Genomic DNA, 18,100 nt, shown 5'->3' with positions numbered 1-18,100 from the left:
TAATTTCTGCTACATCATCCCGCTTGTATGTGCTGCCGTTAGCACGTAATTTATACTTTGGATAATATGCATATTTGTTTCGATGAGACTTTTCAATTTTATCTTGCTTTTCTCTTCTATTCACGTTACTAATTTTAAAATGTTCCAAAGATTAAAGAAGAGGAAAACAAATAATGAAAATATTCATGTATGTCTGTTACTCTTCCTTTCGGTGAAGATGACTGGAAGACTAAACAAAGACCTTGGCACAGAGTGGTAGTTGTAGTCTGTTATTAGCTTTCGTTATGAACAAATGTAGTTTAGTATCTCGCTTTCCAGTTCAGCTTGTGGCAGTGTGTTTTCTGGTCGCGTCTACAACAAGGCTGGGCGTCTATAGCAATGCAGCCATAGTGACTAGCGTGAATTATGCATTCGAGACATTTAGTCCATATGCTCTCATTCGATTCTTTGAGTTCAGTGACAAGGAGTGGAATGTAACACAGACTTGTTTCAGGGACATGTACGTCTATGTCCAGGGACTGCGTAATGGTGAATACTGGGCCGTGAAATGTAGGTCAATGTGTAGTGATTCTGCTTGGAAAGCGTGATTATTCATGTTTAACATTATTATGAATTATTATTTATTTATTTATTTATTTTTTTTTTTTTTTTGAAAAAGTGTATGATGCCACCAGTTATTATGCGGGTGCCGCTTTTTCGGGTACTTCGGCCCGCATGCACAATCCAAATTTATGCCGCTACCTTTCGCAACAGTATAACGATCTTCAGTTACGTACCTCTAATCCAAATTATAAACTCTTCGTTTTGCCATTCGATGTTCAATTGATATCCGGTCACTTTTTGATGGAAATTGGATATGATAATTATTTTCGGGTAAGTATTAAATAATTAACCTTAACTTTGTTACCCATTTCGTCGAAAGTTTGCATTTATTTTGCAACCAAATTAGAAATAATTTCAAATTATTGTATTTTTTATTCAAAACAACACACACATACACAAAATGTGTATATGGCTTGACAGAATAAGGGCACCAAAAGAAAAAAATGTATTTGGGGGTGTAGCTTTGTTCCACCTACTGTAATTATGCCATGGTTCAAACAGTAATAACATCAAGTAAAATAGTATATGTCGGTTTTTCCAATAGATGTATACCCTAGCCCTGAGTTATGATTATTCAAAACTGTTTACCCGTCATGGGGGAGGTTCGGAAGCAGTTTGCCAATATTGACCAATTCGTATCTGACCTAATTATAAATATCATATAAATATTACAACGTGACAGATTTGGACTATATCAACTACTTCCTATACTTTATATGAAGCTGAGATAAAAAACTGCAACAAAGTCAAACGCCGAAATTTTTACATTTTCTTTTAAAATTTTATTGAATGGATTGAATTTTATGAAAAAATATCGGAAATATCATGAAATTATAGAATAAGTTTAGATTTGTTCGAATTGGTCACCTTTGGCACGAATTTTGGGCTTCAAACGGCCAATGAAACCGTCGCACGCTGCCCGAATGTTGCTCTGCGGTATTTTGACCCATTCCTGGTGAAGCGCTTGCTTGAGGTGATCGACACCTTGGAATTTTTTAGTACCAACCTTGCTTTCCAAAATACTCCAGACACAATAGTCAAACGGATTGGTATCCGGAGATTTTGGTGGCCATTGTGCGCTGGAAGTAAAGTGAGGAAACTCATTTTGTAACCATTCTTGGGTGGCGCGTGCTGAGTGCGATGGTCCTGAGTCCTGTTGGAATGACCAAGGTCTGCCAAAATGTTTGCGTGTCCAAGGCCTTAATACACCCTCCAGAATATTTTTGCGATAATATTCGGCATTTATTCTGATGCCACGGTCGATTAATACGAGCGGAGAGGGACCATCGGCTGTTATGGCGGCCCACACCATGACCAGAACTTGAGTTCTGGTGGCCAACCGAAGGTGCACATTTTCAGCAGACCTCTTTGACAGGTGAACGATCATTTTGTTTGTTTACAAACTGCTGGACAACGAATGTTTTCTCATCGGAGAAAACCAAATTCGGTAGTTTACCACTTTCGGCCAAGCGAAGCAACTCTATTTTCTTTCTGTTGCGGTGTAAGTTTTTGCACTTTTTGTAATTTCAATGGCTTTACCCCGAGCTCATTTTTCAATATTTGCCGAATGGAATATTGCGATATGTTCAGCTCACGAGCCATTTTTAGGCCACTGCGACGTGGGTTTCGATCAAGTCGCTTATTTACTTTTCGAACCATTTCTGCTGAGATTGCTGTTTTCTTCCGTCCACTTTCTTGGCGTCGGGCTATGCTACCAGTATCACGATAACGAGCGATAGTACGAGACACAAAACATTTATACACATTTAAATGCTGAGTTGGATGCCTATTTTGCTTTCTTTGAGCGTTTTGTTTTTGAAAATCTTGAACACTATTTGGGGAGATACCAGAAGATCTCTACCATCAAATCTTGTGTTGATGGAAATATTAAAATATACCAAGTCTGAATGGAATCGGATGTCAATTTCGTGTTTTATGAGCTTCATGGATAATCAAAATTTTTAATCTCTGTAGTGGTGTTACCAGAAGAAGTGGGCCGATATCTTCCATCTTAGCACCAAATCTTGGGTTTATAAAAATATTGGTATGTGTGAAATTTAAAGACAATCGAACTCTTACATCACATTTTGTAAAAGTTGTAATTATTCAAAATTTTGACCCTTTGGGGAGGAGTTACTTGATAGAGTGGATCGATATTGTCCAATTTCGCATATGGAGCAAAATCTGATTATCCTTTTCCTTTTTTGTAATACATTGACATTGCTCGTCATAAGCCATTACCATATTCAAATTCGAAACTAGAAATAAACGGTGAATAATGTAGCTAAAATCATCAAAATATGGTATATAAGGGGTACCGTTATATCGGAGCTATACGAAGACTTTCATTACCAACTTCAAATACGACATCTCAAACAATTTCGGTGAGTATTGTACCTAAAATCGTCAAAATACCGAATATAGGGAGGTACTGATATATGAGGCCTATACGAAGACCTGGACCTGCATAGACAATTTTCTGTCACAGACTGTAGCTCCCAAAACGAAAAATAAATACGTAATTTGAAACAATTCTGGTGAATACTGACGCTAAAATCATCAATATACCGAATATCGGGAGGTACCGTTATATGGGAGCAATATGAAAACGTGGACCTACATGGCCCATTTACGAACTTAGCCTGCCTACTGGAAAAATAAACATGTGTGCAAAATTTTAGCCATCTATCTCAATTCATTCGAAAGACAGACAGACAGACGGACATGGCTAAATCGTCTTAGAATTTTACGCTGATCAAGTATATACTTTGTTGGGTCTGACATGAGTATTTCGAGGAGTTACAAACGGAATGACAAAGTTAATATACCCTCCATAGCAGTGTTGCCGTTTGAAATTTTTATTTCAGCCCAAATTTTTTCTAAAAACCGCAAAAAATCGACCATATCCGCCCAAACTGTAAAAAGTTGAATAATTTATATGTAGTTTGTATTCAAGTAAATTTTATTGAAAATTTTACACTATACATAGAAAAGGTACTCACGTTTTATTACATTCAATGTATTAAATACATTAGAGAAAATAAAAATTTTATGTTATTTTACTTCAAGTTTTTTATATTTATATATATATATATATATATATATATATATATATATATATATATATATATATATATATATATATATATATATATATATATATATATATTTGAAAAGTAACATAATATAAGAATTCAATGTATTAAATACATTAAAATCATTATTATTATTCAGGTTTTTATACCCTACAAACCCTACCCTACAAACTATGTGTTGGGGTATTATAACTTTGATTGGGCCACAAATTATGTGACACCACGAAAGTATATATGGATCTTCCTATCTCGCCGAGCTGAGTCGATTTAGCTATGTATGTCCGTCCGTCTGTACATGTTAATTTGTAATCACTCTACAGGTCGCAATTATGGCCCGATCTTCACGAAATTTAGAATGTAGCTGGGGTTAAGATCAGAATAGAACCCTTTTTCTTTTGAGATGATCGCATAATATTTAGGTGTTGCAATGGACCAAAAACTGAAAAATTTCCTGATTTTGCAGTTGCTATACAGGTCACAATTATAGACCAATCGAAATTTAGCATGGGGCTAGAGCTTTGGACTGGGCAGAAGCCTTCCACTTTTGATGGTCATCGGATAATATTTAGTGGTTTAGTAGACCATAGGATTTGCGATAAATAAAAGTCAATTTTTCCATTAATCCGCGAATATTTTTACTGCCTGCGAAATCGCAAATAGACAAACAGGTCAATTCTGACCGTTACGTAGATGCCGATAGTAAAAATATCAGATATATATAGAGAAATATATACAGTGTATATATACAAAGGAAGGGGATGTCAGCTAGAATGCTTATATCTTCAGAATGGCTGGAGCGATTTTGACAAATTTTGTCAATTTAGAATGCCCTTGTGGCATTAAAGTATAAATACTAAAAAATTGCATAAAAGATACCAATAATGATGTTCATATAGATTTTGTAGTATTTTGTGACTTTTTTTTTTAATTTTTTCATATTTTTTATCGCAAGCGATTTTTTCAAATTGACTTATAATATTGAAGTATTTGTTTTGTAATATTTTTTCACTTTACAACACAGGTTAGGGTTATTATTTATATACAGATTGCAATTGTCGTTCGATCCTCACGAAATTTTTCACAAAGGTAGGGTTAGGCTCAGAAGGGCTTAGCCTATTGTTTTCAAAGATGTCCGCAATATATTTAGGGGTTGAAATGGACCAGCAACTCAAAATGTTCCTGATTTTGCAGCCGTTATAAAGGTCCCAAATATAAACCTAAGGACTCGAAATCTCGCATGAAGTTAGAGCTTATGACAGCGGGTAGAATGGACCACTACTTTTGTGTAAAAAAAATACCAACATTACTTACAGGCGATACACAATAGGCGAACTTCTGGCTTTTTTATGCTGATTTCGTTGACGAATATAGCCAAATATCGTAGACAAGTAAATCATATAGATGAGTCTAAATTTGGAGACACAGATGGGCCTATTGCTTTTGGAGATGATCGCAAAATATTTAGGGGTTTTAATGAACCAAAAAAAGAAAAAAATTTCCTGATCACACAATTGAAGCCAATCGACACCCCTGAGAAGATAGGTAAACACAGGGAAGAATTCTGGCATTTTGGATGACCATTGGAATATATATGCTATAAAATGGCCCACAACAACTAACAGCACGTAAATATTGGGCAAATGTCCTTGGACAAAATGCTAAGGGTAATATCTGGGCAGTGCTCCGAGAAATAATTTCAAAAGCGAAATCTTCCAAAATGGATTTGGACATGAGGGGGCTTCTAACATATTTTAGTGTTGTAGGGTATCACAAGGTCGGCCCCGCACGACTATAGCCTAATGTATTAAAAAACTTAACAAAAATCTATAAAATAAATAACGATTCATCTCAATAAAAAAAAATATAAAATTCAGTTAGTAATAAAAAAATTAACAATGAAAAAAATAAAATAAATTAAAAAATAAATTAACAATGAAAAAAATTAACAAATAAAAAAATAAACAATGAAAAATAAATTTGTACCCAATATGGAAAAAATCCGCCCAAAATCCGCCCAAACCACAAAATTTATCTTTTTTCCGCCCAAATATGGACGGAAACGCCCAAAACGGCAACACTGCTCCATAGTATGGTGGAGGGTATAAAAAAATTCAAATTGAAAGCACAAAAAGAAGTAAACAAACAATAGAAAATATCGATGAATGAGAAGAAGAGTTGCAAGGAGGAATTTTTCCAGCAAGAATTTGCAAACTCTCAATGAAAGAACTGTCAAAATATCTCACTCCAACCGCTCTCTTTGCCCATTTTGGAATTTCGGAATTATTGGGTCACTTATATTTTTATGATTTGTATTTATGTATGAATATTTATGTATGAATATTTAAGTACTTCGTACAGTAAGTCATTTCTATAGTATATAAGGACATTGGAGCCAAAAAAAATCACTGGCAAAGTCAAATAATAAAATAATTTAAATACATACTTAACCATGGTACAACAAAAAGGTAAGGTATAGCTACCAGCTGATTACAATTTTTTTCTAAGAGTGCCCGACTTCTGCCAATTTTGTGTATGTATTTATTGTTCTGAAAAAAAAAAAATTAAAAACAAATGATTGGAAGAACCGTAGATTGCGGGGCGCGCATTCGCCAATTTTGTATTGGATTTGAAAGATTAAACTGTTTAGATCATATTTTTGAAAGAAAATTAAGACATTTAATGCATTTTACGCGCTATTCAACTCAATTTAAAATGAGGAAAAATATTGAATAAATGAAAAAAACTTGTTGCATGCAAATTTGACAGGAAGCGGGCATTGCCTCAGGGGTACATTTCTGCTGTTTTGCGATGCTGTTCTACCTCCTTATTGTACCATGTACTTAACTTTTTTATTTTTAGTTCGAAAAAATCCAACAAATGATTTGCTTTCCCAAGTCATGTACTAATTCAGATCTAAAAGAAATCCTGGAAGTTTATTTATTTCAAACAACCACATATGTTCGGAATGTGACTTATATTCGACATCGCATTGTTACCAAAAACTATCGCGTCTATGAAGATTTCAATTTCTATATAATGATGTGAGTTCGGGTGTATATTTTATGATTTGCCGTTAAGTTTGTTATTTTTAGAATAATACTATTTGGTTGCCTGCTAATCCATTTGACGGTGTATTTGCTGCGAAAATACTTTGTACAAGTTAACCGAAGGAATATGAATTCTAATCTCAAATGCCCACCAGGGCAGGAAGAAGAAAAGTCTGAAAAGAGTAAGGCATCACTGGACAATACATTTGTCAATGTGGGCGAATGGAAAAGTACTCTGGGCAGTGTGGATTTGCGGCAATTCACAATGACTCGAAACTCCACAAAGGGACAAGGTAACACAGGTTATTTTCATTTGCTTTACTTTTTTACTTTTCAAATTTGATATTTTCAGAAAGTGTACACAAGAAGATATCACCTCAGTATTCATTTTATTTCGAAGAATTATTGGATTCAATATCGTTATCCAATGTTGTCTATGATTTACTGCAATCCACCTCAACGCCTCTGTGCGGAATGATGTTCATATTTTCCTTGGCCTTTCTTACAATGCATCTTATCGGCGAATATAGTTTTATGTCAAATAATTTGGATCTGGGCATGATCAATAACAAGGTGAAGCAGAGAGACGTTCTACTCAAGCGATATATATTTCTAATGGATATTTATTTTCTAATCAAGTTGAGTATTTTTGACGGTTAACAAGTTTTATAGAACAAGATTTGAATTGTATCATTACCTTTATTTTAGCGGAGCCAATCTTTCGTATGATTTCTTCAGATCCTTACCAAAGGATAAATTGCATTCATTTGCACAACTGAAATATGTTTTCAAGTTAATTGTCTACAAAATAATTGGGTAAGTTTGACTTTTGGTATGAATTAATACTTTATTTACTAGAGGCTATATTAAATTTAATACGGACGAGATTTTCCTCATTGAAATAATGGTTTCAGGCTCCAAGTCTTTTTGCCATTTCAGGGCATTTGGATTCAATGTAGCCACGAGCACACTGTAACACTTAAAGGGAGTATCCGATTAAAAATTTGTTTTTGTACCAAATTACGTCACATATTCCAAATTTCATTGAAATTAATTCGGACGAAAGTATACAGGGTGATATTAAAACCAGTAAAGAAAGACTTAAAATCGGGCGGGGCCGACTTTATGATACCCTACACCACTTTGCTAGTTTAGTAGAGCTCCACATAACAATTAAAAGTTTTTATGGAAGAATTCAATCATACACGCTATGATTATAATTATAATTTAAAGTTCAAAGGACTAAATATGCCGAAGCATTTGTAACTTTTAAATTCGGACTTGTATTACCCATTTGGCGCACAATTAATTTGAAATCGGATAAAAATATATATGGGAGCTATATCCAAATCGGAACCGATCTCGATAAAATTTGGCTGTATTTGATATATTTCCCTGAATATCGTTGTTACGGAGTGCATATTACGGCTGTGGGTAACAAATATGACAAATCGGATGAACAGTATATAGGGAGCTATAGCTATATCTGAACCGGTCTTCACCAAATTTGATATACTAGCTTTTAGACTCAATTCGGTCGTAAGTGCCAAATTTCATCCAATTTGGGCAAATATTAGACGTTTGGTGCACAATCAAAGTTAAATCGGACGAAGTTATATGTGGGAGCTATATCCAAATCTGAACCGATCTCGATAAAATTTAGCAAATGTATTTCTGAGCTGTATTTGATATATTTCCCCAAATATTGTTGTTACAGAGTGCATATTACGGCTACAGAGGACAAAAATAACAAATCGGATGAACAATATATATGGGAGCTATAGCTATATCTGAACCGATTTCGATCAATTTTGGCATACTTATTTTCAGGCCTAATTTGGTTGTATTTGCAAAATTCCATACTATTCGGGCTTATATTACACGTTTGGTGCACAATAAAAGGCAAATCGGACGAAGATATATATGGGAGCTATATCTAAATTTTGACCGATTATCTCCAATTTCAATTGGGTTCGCCCTTGGGCCAAACAATTGATTTGTGCAAAATTTCATCTGGATAGGGCAATAAATGCGAACTGTACTTTGTTTACAAAATACATGGACAGACGGACGGACGGACATGCATAAATCGACTCAGAATGTGATTCTATGCAGATCATCAAAAGGATCTGTGGGTCTATCTCGTTTCCTTTTGCCTGTTACAAACAAATGCACAAAGACATAATACCCTGACCACCTTGTGGTGTAGGGTATAAAAACTGCAACAAAGTTAAACGCCATCACTTTTACATTTTGTTTAAATTTTATTGAATGCAAGCAAATTTTAGAATAAGTTTAGATTTGTTCAAATTGGTCACCTTTGGCACCAATTATGGCCTTCAAGCGGCCAATGAACGTTGCTCTGCGCTATTTTGCCCCATTCCCGGCGAAGCGCTGGCTTGAGGTGATCGAAACTTTGGTATTTTTAGTGCCAACCATGCTTTCCAAAATACTCCTTGGTATTCGGAAATTTTGGTGGCCATTGTGCGCTGGAAATAAAGCGAGGAACCTCATTTTTTTGGTAACCATTCTTGGGTGACGCGTGCTGAATGCGATGGTTCTGAGTCTTGTTGGAATGTGCAAGGTCTGCGGCCAAAATGGTTGCGTTCCCAAGGCTTTAATATACCCTCCAGAATATTTCCGCGATAATATTCGGCATTTATTCTGATGCCACGGTCGACTAATATGAGCGGAGAGCGACCATCGGCTGTTATGGCAGCCCACACTATCACTATGGCCGGCGATTGAGTTCTTGTGGCCAACTCAAGGTGCACATTTTCAGCGACCTCTTTGGCAAGTAAACACGATCATTTTTTTGTTTACAAACTGCTGGACAACGAATGTTTTCTCATCGGAGAAAACCAAATTCGCCAGTTCACCACTTTCGGCCAAGTGAAGCAACTCTTTAGCTCCTTTGAGTCTATTTTCTTTCTGTTGCGGAGTAAGTTCTTGCACTTTTTGGATTTTCAACGGCTTTACTCCGAGCTCATTTTGCAATATTTGCCGAATGGTTCATTGCGTTATGTTCAGCTCACGAGCCATTTTTCGCCCGCTGCGACGCGGGTTTCGATCAGGTCGCTTCTTTACTTTTCGAACCATTTCTGCTGATGTTGTTATTTACTTCCGTCCACTTCCTTGACGTCGGGCTACGCTATCAGTATCACGGTAACGAGCGATGGTACAAGACACAAAAGATTTATTCACATTTAAATGCTGGAGTGCTCTAACGATAGCCACTTGTGGTTTTCCAGTCAAATATAAAGAAATCACACTATCACACTTCAATTCCATCACGAATAACTTTTTTCTGGAAAATTCTACGCTTGTAAACAATATAATGAGCGATCACTGAAATAATTTCAACAGCTGTTGGACGAGTGGCTTAGAAATGACAGCAGTCTGAAGTTGCTTGCAGTTTTCCCATATCACCTTGTAATTAACGGAGCTATAGCTAAATTGAATCGATTTTAAGCAAATTTAATTTTTCGCTAAATTCGGTCGTATGTGCCGAAATCCATAGATTTTGGACAAGTAATACACATTTGGTGCACATTTAGCACCGTAAGCAGTATCTGATACTTTGTATAGAAAATTATTGTTATGGAGAGCATATTACGATTGTGGGCGACTTAAATATCAAGGTTTAGGATGAAACATATCTATGGCTATATTTAAACCCATTCTTATTAAAGGGGGTACAATTGCTTCTAGACTGAATTCGGTCGAAATTTTTTTTTAGCAAGTTTGCGTCTAAATTGCTTTCGTCCTTCTGCCAAACAAATGATCAGTATAACATTTCATCAAAACTTGCATAAATCAATTCAGAATCTGATTCTATGGTCTACATTAAAAGGAACTATGGGTCTATCCAGTTTCTTATGAATGTTATGAACAAATGCACAATGAGGTAGGGTAAAATCATGGCACAATAAGAAAGGTTGCTCCACTTCAAAGAAACTAGGAAAATGTAACTCTGTACCGGAGTCTTATAGTGTCAGATATACTTTTAAACATGCTAAAATCGGTTTTGTTTAATTTACATTTTTTTTCCAAAAAATAACTGTTTTGGGGAAAAACCGCAAAACATGAATGGAATATGGGGTTTCACCGCAAAATTGAATCCAAGATAGAGGGGCGATGTTGCTTTTTCCTGCTAAAAAATAGCTTCTAAAAGTTTTCCCTTATGCACATTGAACTTAATTAATGTACTGACAAATTGGAAACGTTAATGACTATTTTTGTGTTGACTTTTTATGCCACCCCTTAAGGTATGCTTAATTTATTAATAAATTGAAAAACTCTCCAAACTCTCTTTTCAAAACCGAATGTGTAAAGTATATTTTTAGACATGAATTTATTAAGGATATACACAGTCGATTCCATATTATTGGAATTCGTTGTTGTGTAAAGGACAAACAAAAAATTATTTTATATTTCAATTGATATTCTTAAACAATAAATTATTTTCAATTGGTGCTGGTAAATTCATTCATTCAATAAGGAAAACATTTCTTAAATACACTTCAAGTAGAATTTTTTATAGCAATAATGAAACTTTTCATAGTAATTACACGATTCCAGAAACTGCAAGAATATACTATTTTTAAACCCTCCACCTTGAAATAGAGGGTATATTAATTTTGTCATTCCATTTGTAACCTCCCTAAATATTCGTCGTAGACCCCAAAAAGTATATATTTTCATGATCAGCATAAAATTCTTAGCCGATTTAACGATTTCCGTCTGTCTGTTAAAATCATGATACAGCCCACATTATTTGACGTAAAGCTTCAAAATTTGGTTCTACGTTTAGGATGATTGGTATTGAAAATTACATATATCGGTCCACGTTTTGGTATAGCCGCTGTATAACGGTACCTCCCGGTATTTTGACGATTTTCGCCACATGTTTTCTCGGATTTATCTAAAAATTGGTATTTGTAGGTCATAATGGGTTCTAGCTTCGGTGCGAAACAATTTATGTATACATCCAGGGTTTTGTATAGCCCCTATATAAGGGAAACTCTCGATATTCGGCACTTTGATGATTTTCGCCACATTTTTTCTCGGATTTATCTAAAAATTTGTATTTGTAGGTCATAATTGTAGGTCATAAAAGAGCTAGTTCCGCTGGCGGAAAATTGAATATTTGGATCCACGTTTTCCTATAGCGCACATATAACGATACCCACATACATTCGGTATTTGGATATTCCTTCTTGTTTTATTTGAAATTTCTTATTTAACAAAATTTGGTAGATGACAATCCTTGAAGTATAAAATGGTCTATAGAGGTTCCCGTTTTGGTATGTCCCCATATAACGGCATCACCTCATGGGTTTTTGAAAAGTTTAACAGCATTATCCAAACGATCTTACTGGCATTTGTAGTTTAAAGTGGAACATGTTAGAATTCAGATACTTTTATATAAATTTTGTTTCTTTACCCAAAGGTAGAGGGTATTAAAAGTTCGGCCCGGCCGGTAAGGGTATTATGTTTTTGTGCATTTGTTTGTAACATGAAGAAGGAAACGAGATAGACCCATAGTTCCTTTTGGTGATCAGCATAGAATCACATTTTTTAGTCGATTTATGCATGTCCGTTTGTCTGTCTGTCTGTTCGTCTGTCCATGTATTTTTGGAAACAAAATGCAGGTCGTATTTATTATTCGATTGAGATGAAATTTTCTAAATAACATTTGTTTGGCTCAAGGAGGAACCCTATTTAAATTGATAAAAATCGGTCCAAATTTAGATATAGCTCCCATATATATCTTCATCCTATTTTGGGTTTCTTGTGCACCAAATGGCTAATATCAGTCCAAATGGTGTGAATTTTGGCACTTCCGACGGAATTTAGTATAGAAATAAGTACTTTAAATTTGGTGGAAATTGGTTCAGATATAGCTATAGCTCCCATATATATATGTTTCATTGATCCCTCACATTCGTAATATACACCCCACAAAAATTATATTTATTACCTGATATTAGATTCAGCAAAACAATACATGATTCAAATTTTATCAAGAACGGATATAGCCAAATGAGTAATTTCAGCTCAAAGTGTGTGAAATGCTGCACTTAAGCGAATTCATTCAAGAAGTTAATACTTAAAATTTGGTGAAAATCGCTTTAGATATAGATATAGCTCCCACATATATGTTTCATCCGATTTGGTGTTTAAATCTCGGAATATGCACTCTACCATAATCATATTTCGTACCAGATATCTCATAGAGCTCAGAAATGCCCAATATAAAGTTTTCTTTTACGAGAGCTCTACTAAATATGCATAGTTTTGAAGGGTATCATATAGTCGGCCCCGCCCGACTTTTGAGCTTTCCTTACTGGTTTTATTTTATATTTGACAAATTCTTTCCAAATGGTGGAGGGTTATAAAAGTAGTTTTCCTTTCAAATTAGTCATAATTTCTTTAGATCCTATATATCATTATCACAGGAAGCTTATGTCTTATATAACTCTCTCTCTCTCTTACTCCGCAGTTTAGAATTGAAAGATAGCACCATTATTATCTTTATTATTTTTTTTTCTATATTTTTTTCCAGTTTAACTCCCTCATATACCTTTGTGCTTTACGCCTCACTGGTATTAGACAAATATTTCTATTTCAATGTAACACTGGAAATACCATCTCGAGACTACAAAAATTGTTCGCAAAATCAAATGTTTAATATCTTCTACATGGATACGTTTTTTCCGCTGACCGAAAGGGTATGCAAAGTCATCTTACCTGATGAATGTGAAATCATAACCATACCATCTCTTCTAATTTTCTCAGTGCATGCCTTGGGCCTGGTTTATAGCCCTGAAAATTCAATTTTATATCGTATCCTGCCTGCTGATGCTTCTGGTGGAGCTGCAAATGTGTTATGCCATGATAATGGGTATATCGCTAATCATTTTGTCAGCAATGGCTGCCAGCTTATGGCTGTGGGGGGTAACCCACCATTATGGTTATACGTAAGTGAATTACTCATATCGCTAATTTACTCAGAGAAATTACATTACTCAGAAATGAGTGTTTAGAGTTTGAGATGTGATACTCTTTGAGTAACTTTGGCGATATGTTAACATGCTTGCCAAATGTTACAACAATGTATCTCCTTTTATTCGAATAGCACCTCGCTGCTCTATGAATTGACTCATTTCAATTTGGTTGTGGATAACATCTGTCTATTTGTGATGCCATATCTTTTGGGTATTTATTTGGGCCACGTCATCTACAGGAGCAACCATAATTTCCATTTGAATATATTTGTTTTTGTGATGGGTATAAAACAACTAATTAATTTTTAGGTGTTTCTAGGTGTTTTTGAATAATTTCAGATTGTATATCTTTTAGGTTGGATTGTGGTTTTCACCCTGGTGGGCATTTATGTGTTCGGTGTTCATTTCTTTATGTTCCACCTGAACAAGTGGCTAAGATCATTTCTAAATGTTCTGACACATTTGATGTGGAATTGCATGATCTCTTGGATTGTATTGACAGCACAATCAAATTATGGAGGTAAGTTTTTAGTTATCCCATTCAGGTGGGCTTAAGAAAAAAATCTGGAAGAAATAAGAATTATAAATAAAAGTGAATGTGGAAAGAATTATGGAAGAGTAGTCGATCTTTGCGAAACCAGGGTCATACCCCTTGAAAATTATTTTCATTTTTCTACACTTTTAAAGGAACATTGTTTTGTTGTGTAAATACATTAATTTTGAAGAAAAAAAATAATAAATGAAAACAAGTAACTGACTGATGTATACCCTCAGCCAATGTTCGATTATTTAAAAATATTTTGACTTATGTTATGATTATTTAAACTCTTTACCCTCTATGGAGTGGGTTTTGAAAGAATAGGCCAATATTGTCAATTTGGTATCGGACCTAAATAAATATGATATTGACCAATTAGTATCTGACCTAAATATCATAACTTGTCAGATTTTGACTATATCGACTACTTCTCATACTTTATATGATATCAGTGCAAATTTTTGGAAAAAGTGGAAATATGCGTGAGATGATGTATGATGATGTAGCAGACCGAAATAATAAATTTTCATACAGATAAAAATATTGGTATCTCTGCATTTGAAGGAAAGCGAACAATTATATCCAATTTTATGCGAAATCATAAATTTCGATAAAATACGTGTTCATATCAGATTTATGGTTGAGAGAAATATTTATATATAGCAATATGTAAAGAATCGATGACTTGTTTCTCAAGTTATGACAGATATAAGTATTGGAAATTGTGACCCTCTGTGGGTGGGGTATCAGAAGAGGTGGTCCGATCTCTACCATCTTTATAACAGATCTTGTGTTCATGGAAATATTGAGATGTGCCAAGTCTGAATGGATATTCAAAATATTCATGGGTATTAAAAATTTTGACTCTTTATGGGGGAGGTACCAGAAGGGTTGGACCGATGTATCCCATCTTCACTTCAGACCTTGTGTTAGCAGAAATAATAGGATGTATGAAATATTAAGGGTGGTGGATGCTTATTTTGGATTTTAAGATCGTTTTGGTTATTCAAAATTTAAACCGTTTGTGGGGCAGGTACCAGGGGGAATGGTCTGATCTCTACCATCTGTTGATGGATACATTGAGATGTACCAATTCTGAATGGAACCAGATGTTAATTTTGCCTTTTATGAGCTTCATGGATATTCAAAATTTTGACCCCTTGTGGGGGAGGTACCAGAAGGTATGGACCAATATATTCCATCTTCGCACCAGACCTTGGGTTAATTTTAAAACAATTGGACTCTTACATCACATTTTATAAGAGTTATAATTATTCAAAATTTTGACCCTTTGTGGGGGAGTTACTTGATGGAGTGGACTTATATTGTCCATTTTCGTACCTGACCTAGCACTCATGCAAATATTGGGATTTGTAATGTTGGAGCAAAATCGGATTATCCTTTCTCTTTCTGTGCAGTAAATAATTTTCTTTGAAAATGTTGATATTTTGTGGGGGAGGTGCCAGAAGAAGTGGACCGATATTGCCCATCTCCGAAGTCGATTCAAATGTGATAATAATATTACAATGTACCAAGTTTGGATCAAATCGTATACTCCCTTTGAGGTATATTATCCATACCAGCCAGCCAGACGGATGGACGGGAGGGCGGACATCGCTAGATCGATTCCAAATGTCCTGAAACGGATTTGGTCCAAAGAGACCAAGGATCTAAAACCATTATTTCGATTAGGCACGTTTTGGGCCATATCAAATGATATATACCCTCTAAACCGACTCTTTGTGGTAGATGTACGAAAGGAAGGGTCTGTGTTTTTCATAAAGAAATACCTGAATTTGATGGAATTAAAGCTAAGATCAAAACGAATTTTCCAAAATCTCAATAATTTCTGAGCGATGTACCAGTAAAGAGTAAACCAATTTATCGTCGTTCAGTGTCGTCTTTTATGATATTTTTTTATCAGAGTCAATGATGTCAGATAGAGGGGATCTATATATTCCATTTTCACACATCTTCTGATAGTGCCAAAAACATTAGGACTTGTGTAATTTGTAGTATACTAGGGGCTACTTCTACGATTTTAACTGTTATGTTGTTCAAATCTATTATTTTTTTTATTTAACTCATTGAGTGGGAGTTTCTCACAAGAGGACGATACACACACAAAATATAATATTGGCAAAATGGGATGAGTTAAATTTGAGGAGAATCGAACACTGATTTCGAATTCAATGAAAGTTTTTAGTTTTCAAATCTTATACCTTTTGTGGGAGAGGTACGAGTAGGAGTGGGCCGACATTTGTAATTCTCAATGTGATGTAAATATTGCCTATGTGTAGACATATGTAGACAGGTACAGAGAGGACCGATATATTTACCATTGGCAAAAATGTTGAGTTATGCCAAGGTTGAAGAAAATGAGGCACAGATTTTTTACTTTACAAGATTTATTGTTCAATTTCAACCAACCTCGCATCGTAATATTTATATCAGATAGGTAGCACAAAAAAGGCTCAACAATAACTCTCGTAAATTGAAAAATCGGGAGTATCCGGTTTGCCTTAAATGCGATTTAAATATATAATTTAGATCAATTCGAACTTTGTAGGCTGCCCCAATTTGTAGGATTGGCCAATTTGTCAAAAAAAATATCATATCCATTGTTTGAAATTATGCCCCCTTCGAGATTTATCGTCCACACCAGCCGAACACACAGATATACTCTCATGGAAAGATTGACTCAAAACTCAAAGAGTTTTAAGGGGTCTAAGACTTAATTACGATAAAGCACATTATTTACCTATCAACTGATATATTATTTCGATAGCTATTAATATGATCATATCGGAAGTATGATTCTTAAACACATGTCTAACTCATCTGTCCTTTTCTCAATTAGATTTTATTTACAGAATTCTTAGTTTCAAATATGCAAATGCCCTGGAGCGACTAACTCCAATCAATGTTCTAATTGCACCGCTCATAATACGTTTAATACTCTTCAGCGGCGATGTTCCAATTTATTGGTCCACAGGACAAATTGTAAGTAAACTTTTCGGAATGATAACGTTTTCTATAAATATGTATTTTTTTATAATTTCAGATCGCAATGTTTATGGGTTGCCTGTTGGCGACCTATGTCAGCTCTTTGTTGCTGTACGTTTTATTAGATGGACCATTAATGGCTGCACTTGAAAGTCTACTGGCCATTCACAAGACCTAAAAAGTTGTTATTCGGATTTGGGTTTTATCAAAAATAAAAAAAGACGGGGTGGAGGAAGTGGCTGCTGTTTCATTTTTCTGGTGGATTGTGCAAAGATTCATTACCGTTAACGCATCATTGCTGGCGGTAATCGTTGTGGCCTCTATCAACACATCGCATCGCAACGCCATCCCAATTCACAGGCTCACATTGTAAATGTAAATGTTGGTCAATTGTAATTACACTATTTTGTTTTTATAACCACTCGAATTGTTTTTTGGGGCTAAATAATAGATAAAATGTACTTATTACGTTGTCTCTCTCTCTATGCAATAAACAACAATAATATCGTGTTAAACCACAACAACAATGTTAGTAGTAAACAATTTGAAGTTAATTTTAATAAAGCACAGTGCAATCATTAGAGTAAAATTGAAAAAAAAATTAAAGAAAATTTCAAAAATTTAAATTTCAGGATATCATTTTTTGTATTTTCATAAAACCATTTAATAATTCCTGGAATCAGTTATGGTGAACATTTTGCACCGCTAATGTGAATATTAACCTTTAAAGAAATACACTTAGATGACACTCTTCAGAGTTGACATATCCCTTGTTCGAAGATGTCAATATCTTGGACCCAT

General features: G+C 34.8%; 2 protein-coding genes across 2 annotated transcripts; both read left to right on the top strand.

The window, feature by feature from the left end:
• Positions 1-935, top strand: LOC131800755 (uncharacterized). The gene is made up of 2 exons (XM_059118441.1): positions 1-549; positions 659-935. The coding sequence occupies exons 1-2, from the start codon at positions 285-287 to the stop codon at positions 886-888; spliced, it is 495 nt and encodes a 164-aa protein (XP_058974424.1). The 5' UTR covers positions 1-284; the 3' UTR covers positions 889-935.
• Positions 936-6,474: 5,539 nt separating this feature from the next.
• Positions 6,475-17,820, top strand: LOC109612684 (uncharacterized). Its single transcript, XM_020036948.2, has 10 exons — positions 6,475-6,739; positions 6,791-7,038; positions 7,098-7,383; positions 7,454-7,561; positions 13,314-13,479; positions 13,547-13,728; positions 13,887-14,038; positions 14,111-14,275; positions 17,154-17,296; positions 17,358-17,820. The coding sequence occupies exons 1-10, from the start codon at positions 6,576-6,578 to the stop codon at positions 17,475-17,477; spliced, it is 1,734 nt and encodes a 577-aa protein (XP_019892507.2). The 5' UTR covers positions 6,475-6,575; the 3' UTR covers positions 17,478-17,820.
• Positions 17,821-18,100: the final 280 nt, after the last annotated feature.

Source organism: Musca domestica, unplaced genomic scaffold, assembly GCF_030504385.1.
Source record: "Musca domestica strain aabys unplaced genomic scaffold, Musca_domestica.polishedcontigs.V.1.1 13, whole genome shotgun sequence".
Taxonomy (NCBI): Eukaryota; Metazoa; Arthropoda; class Insecta; order Diptera; family Muscidae; genus Musca; species Musca domestica.
Note: the sequence above shows the minus strand (reverse complement) of the source record. Positions and strands in the feature narration are given on the sequence as shown.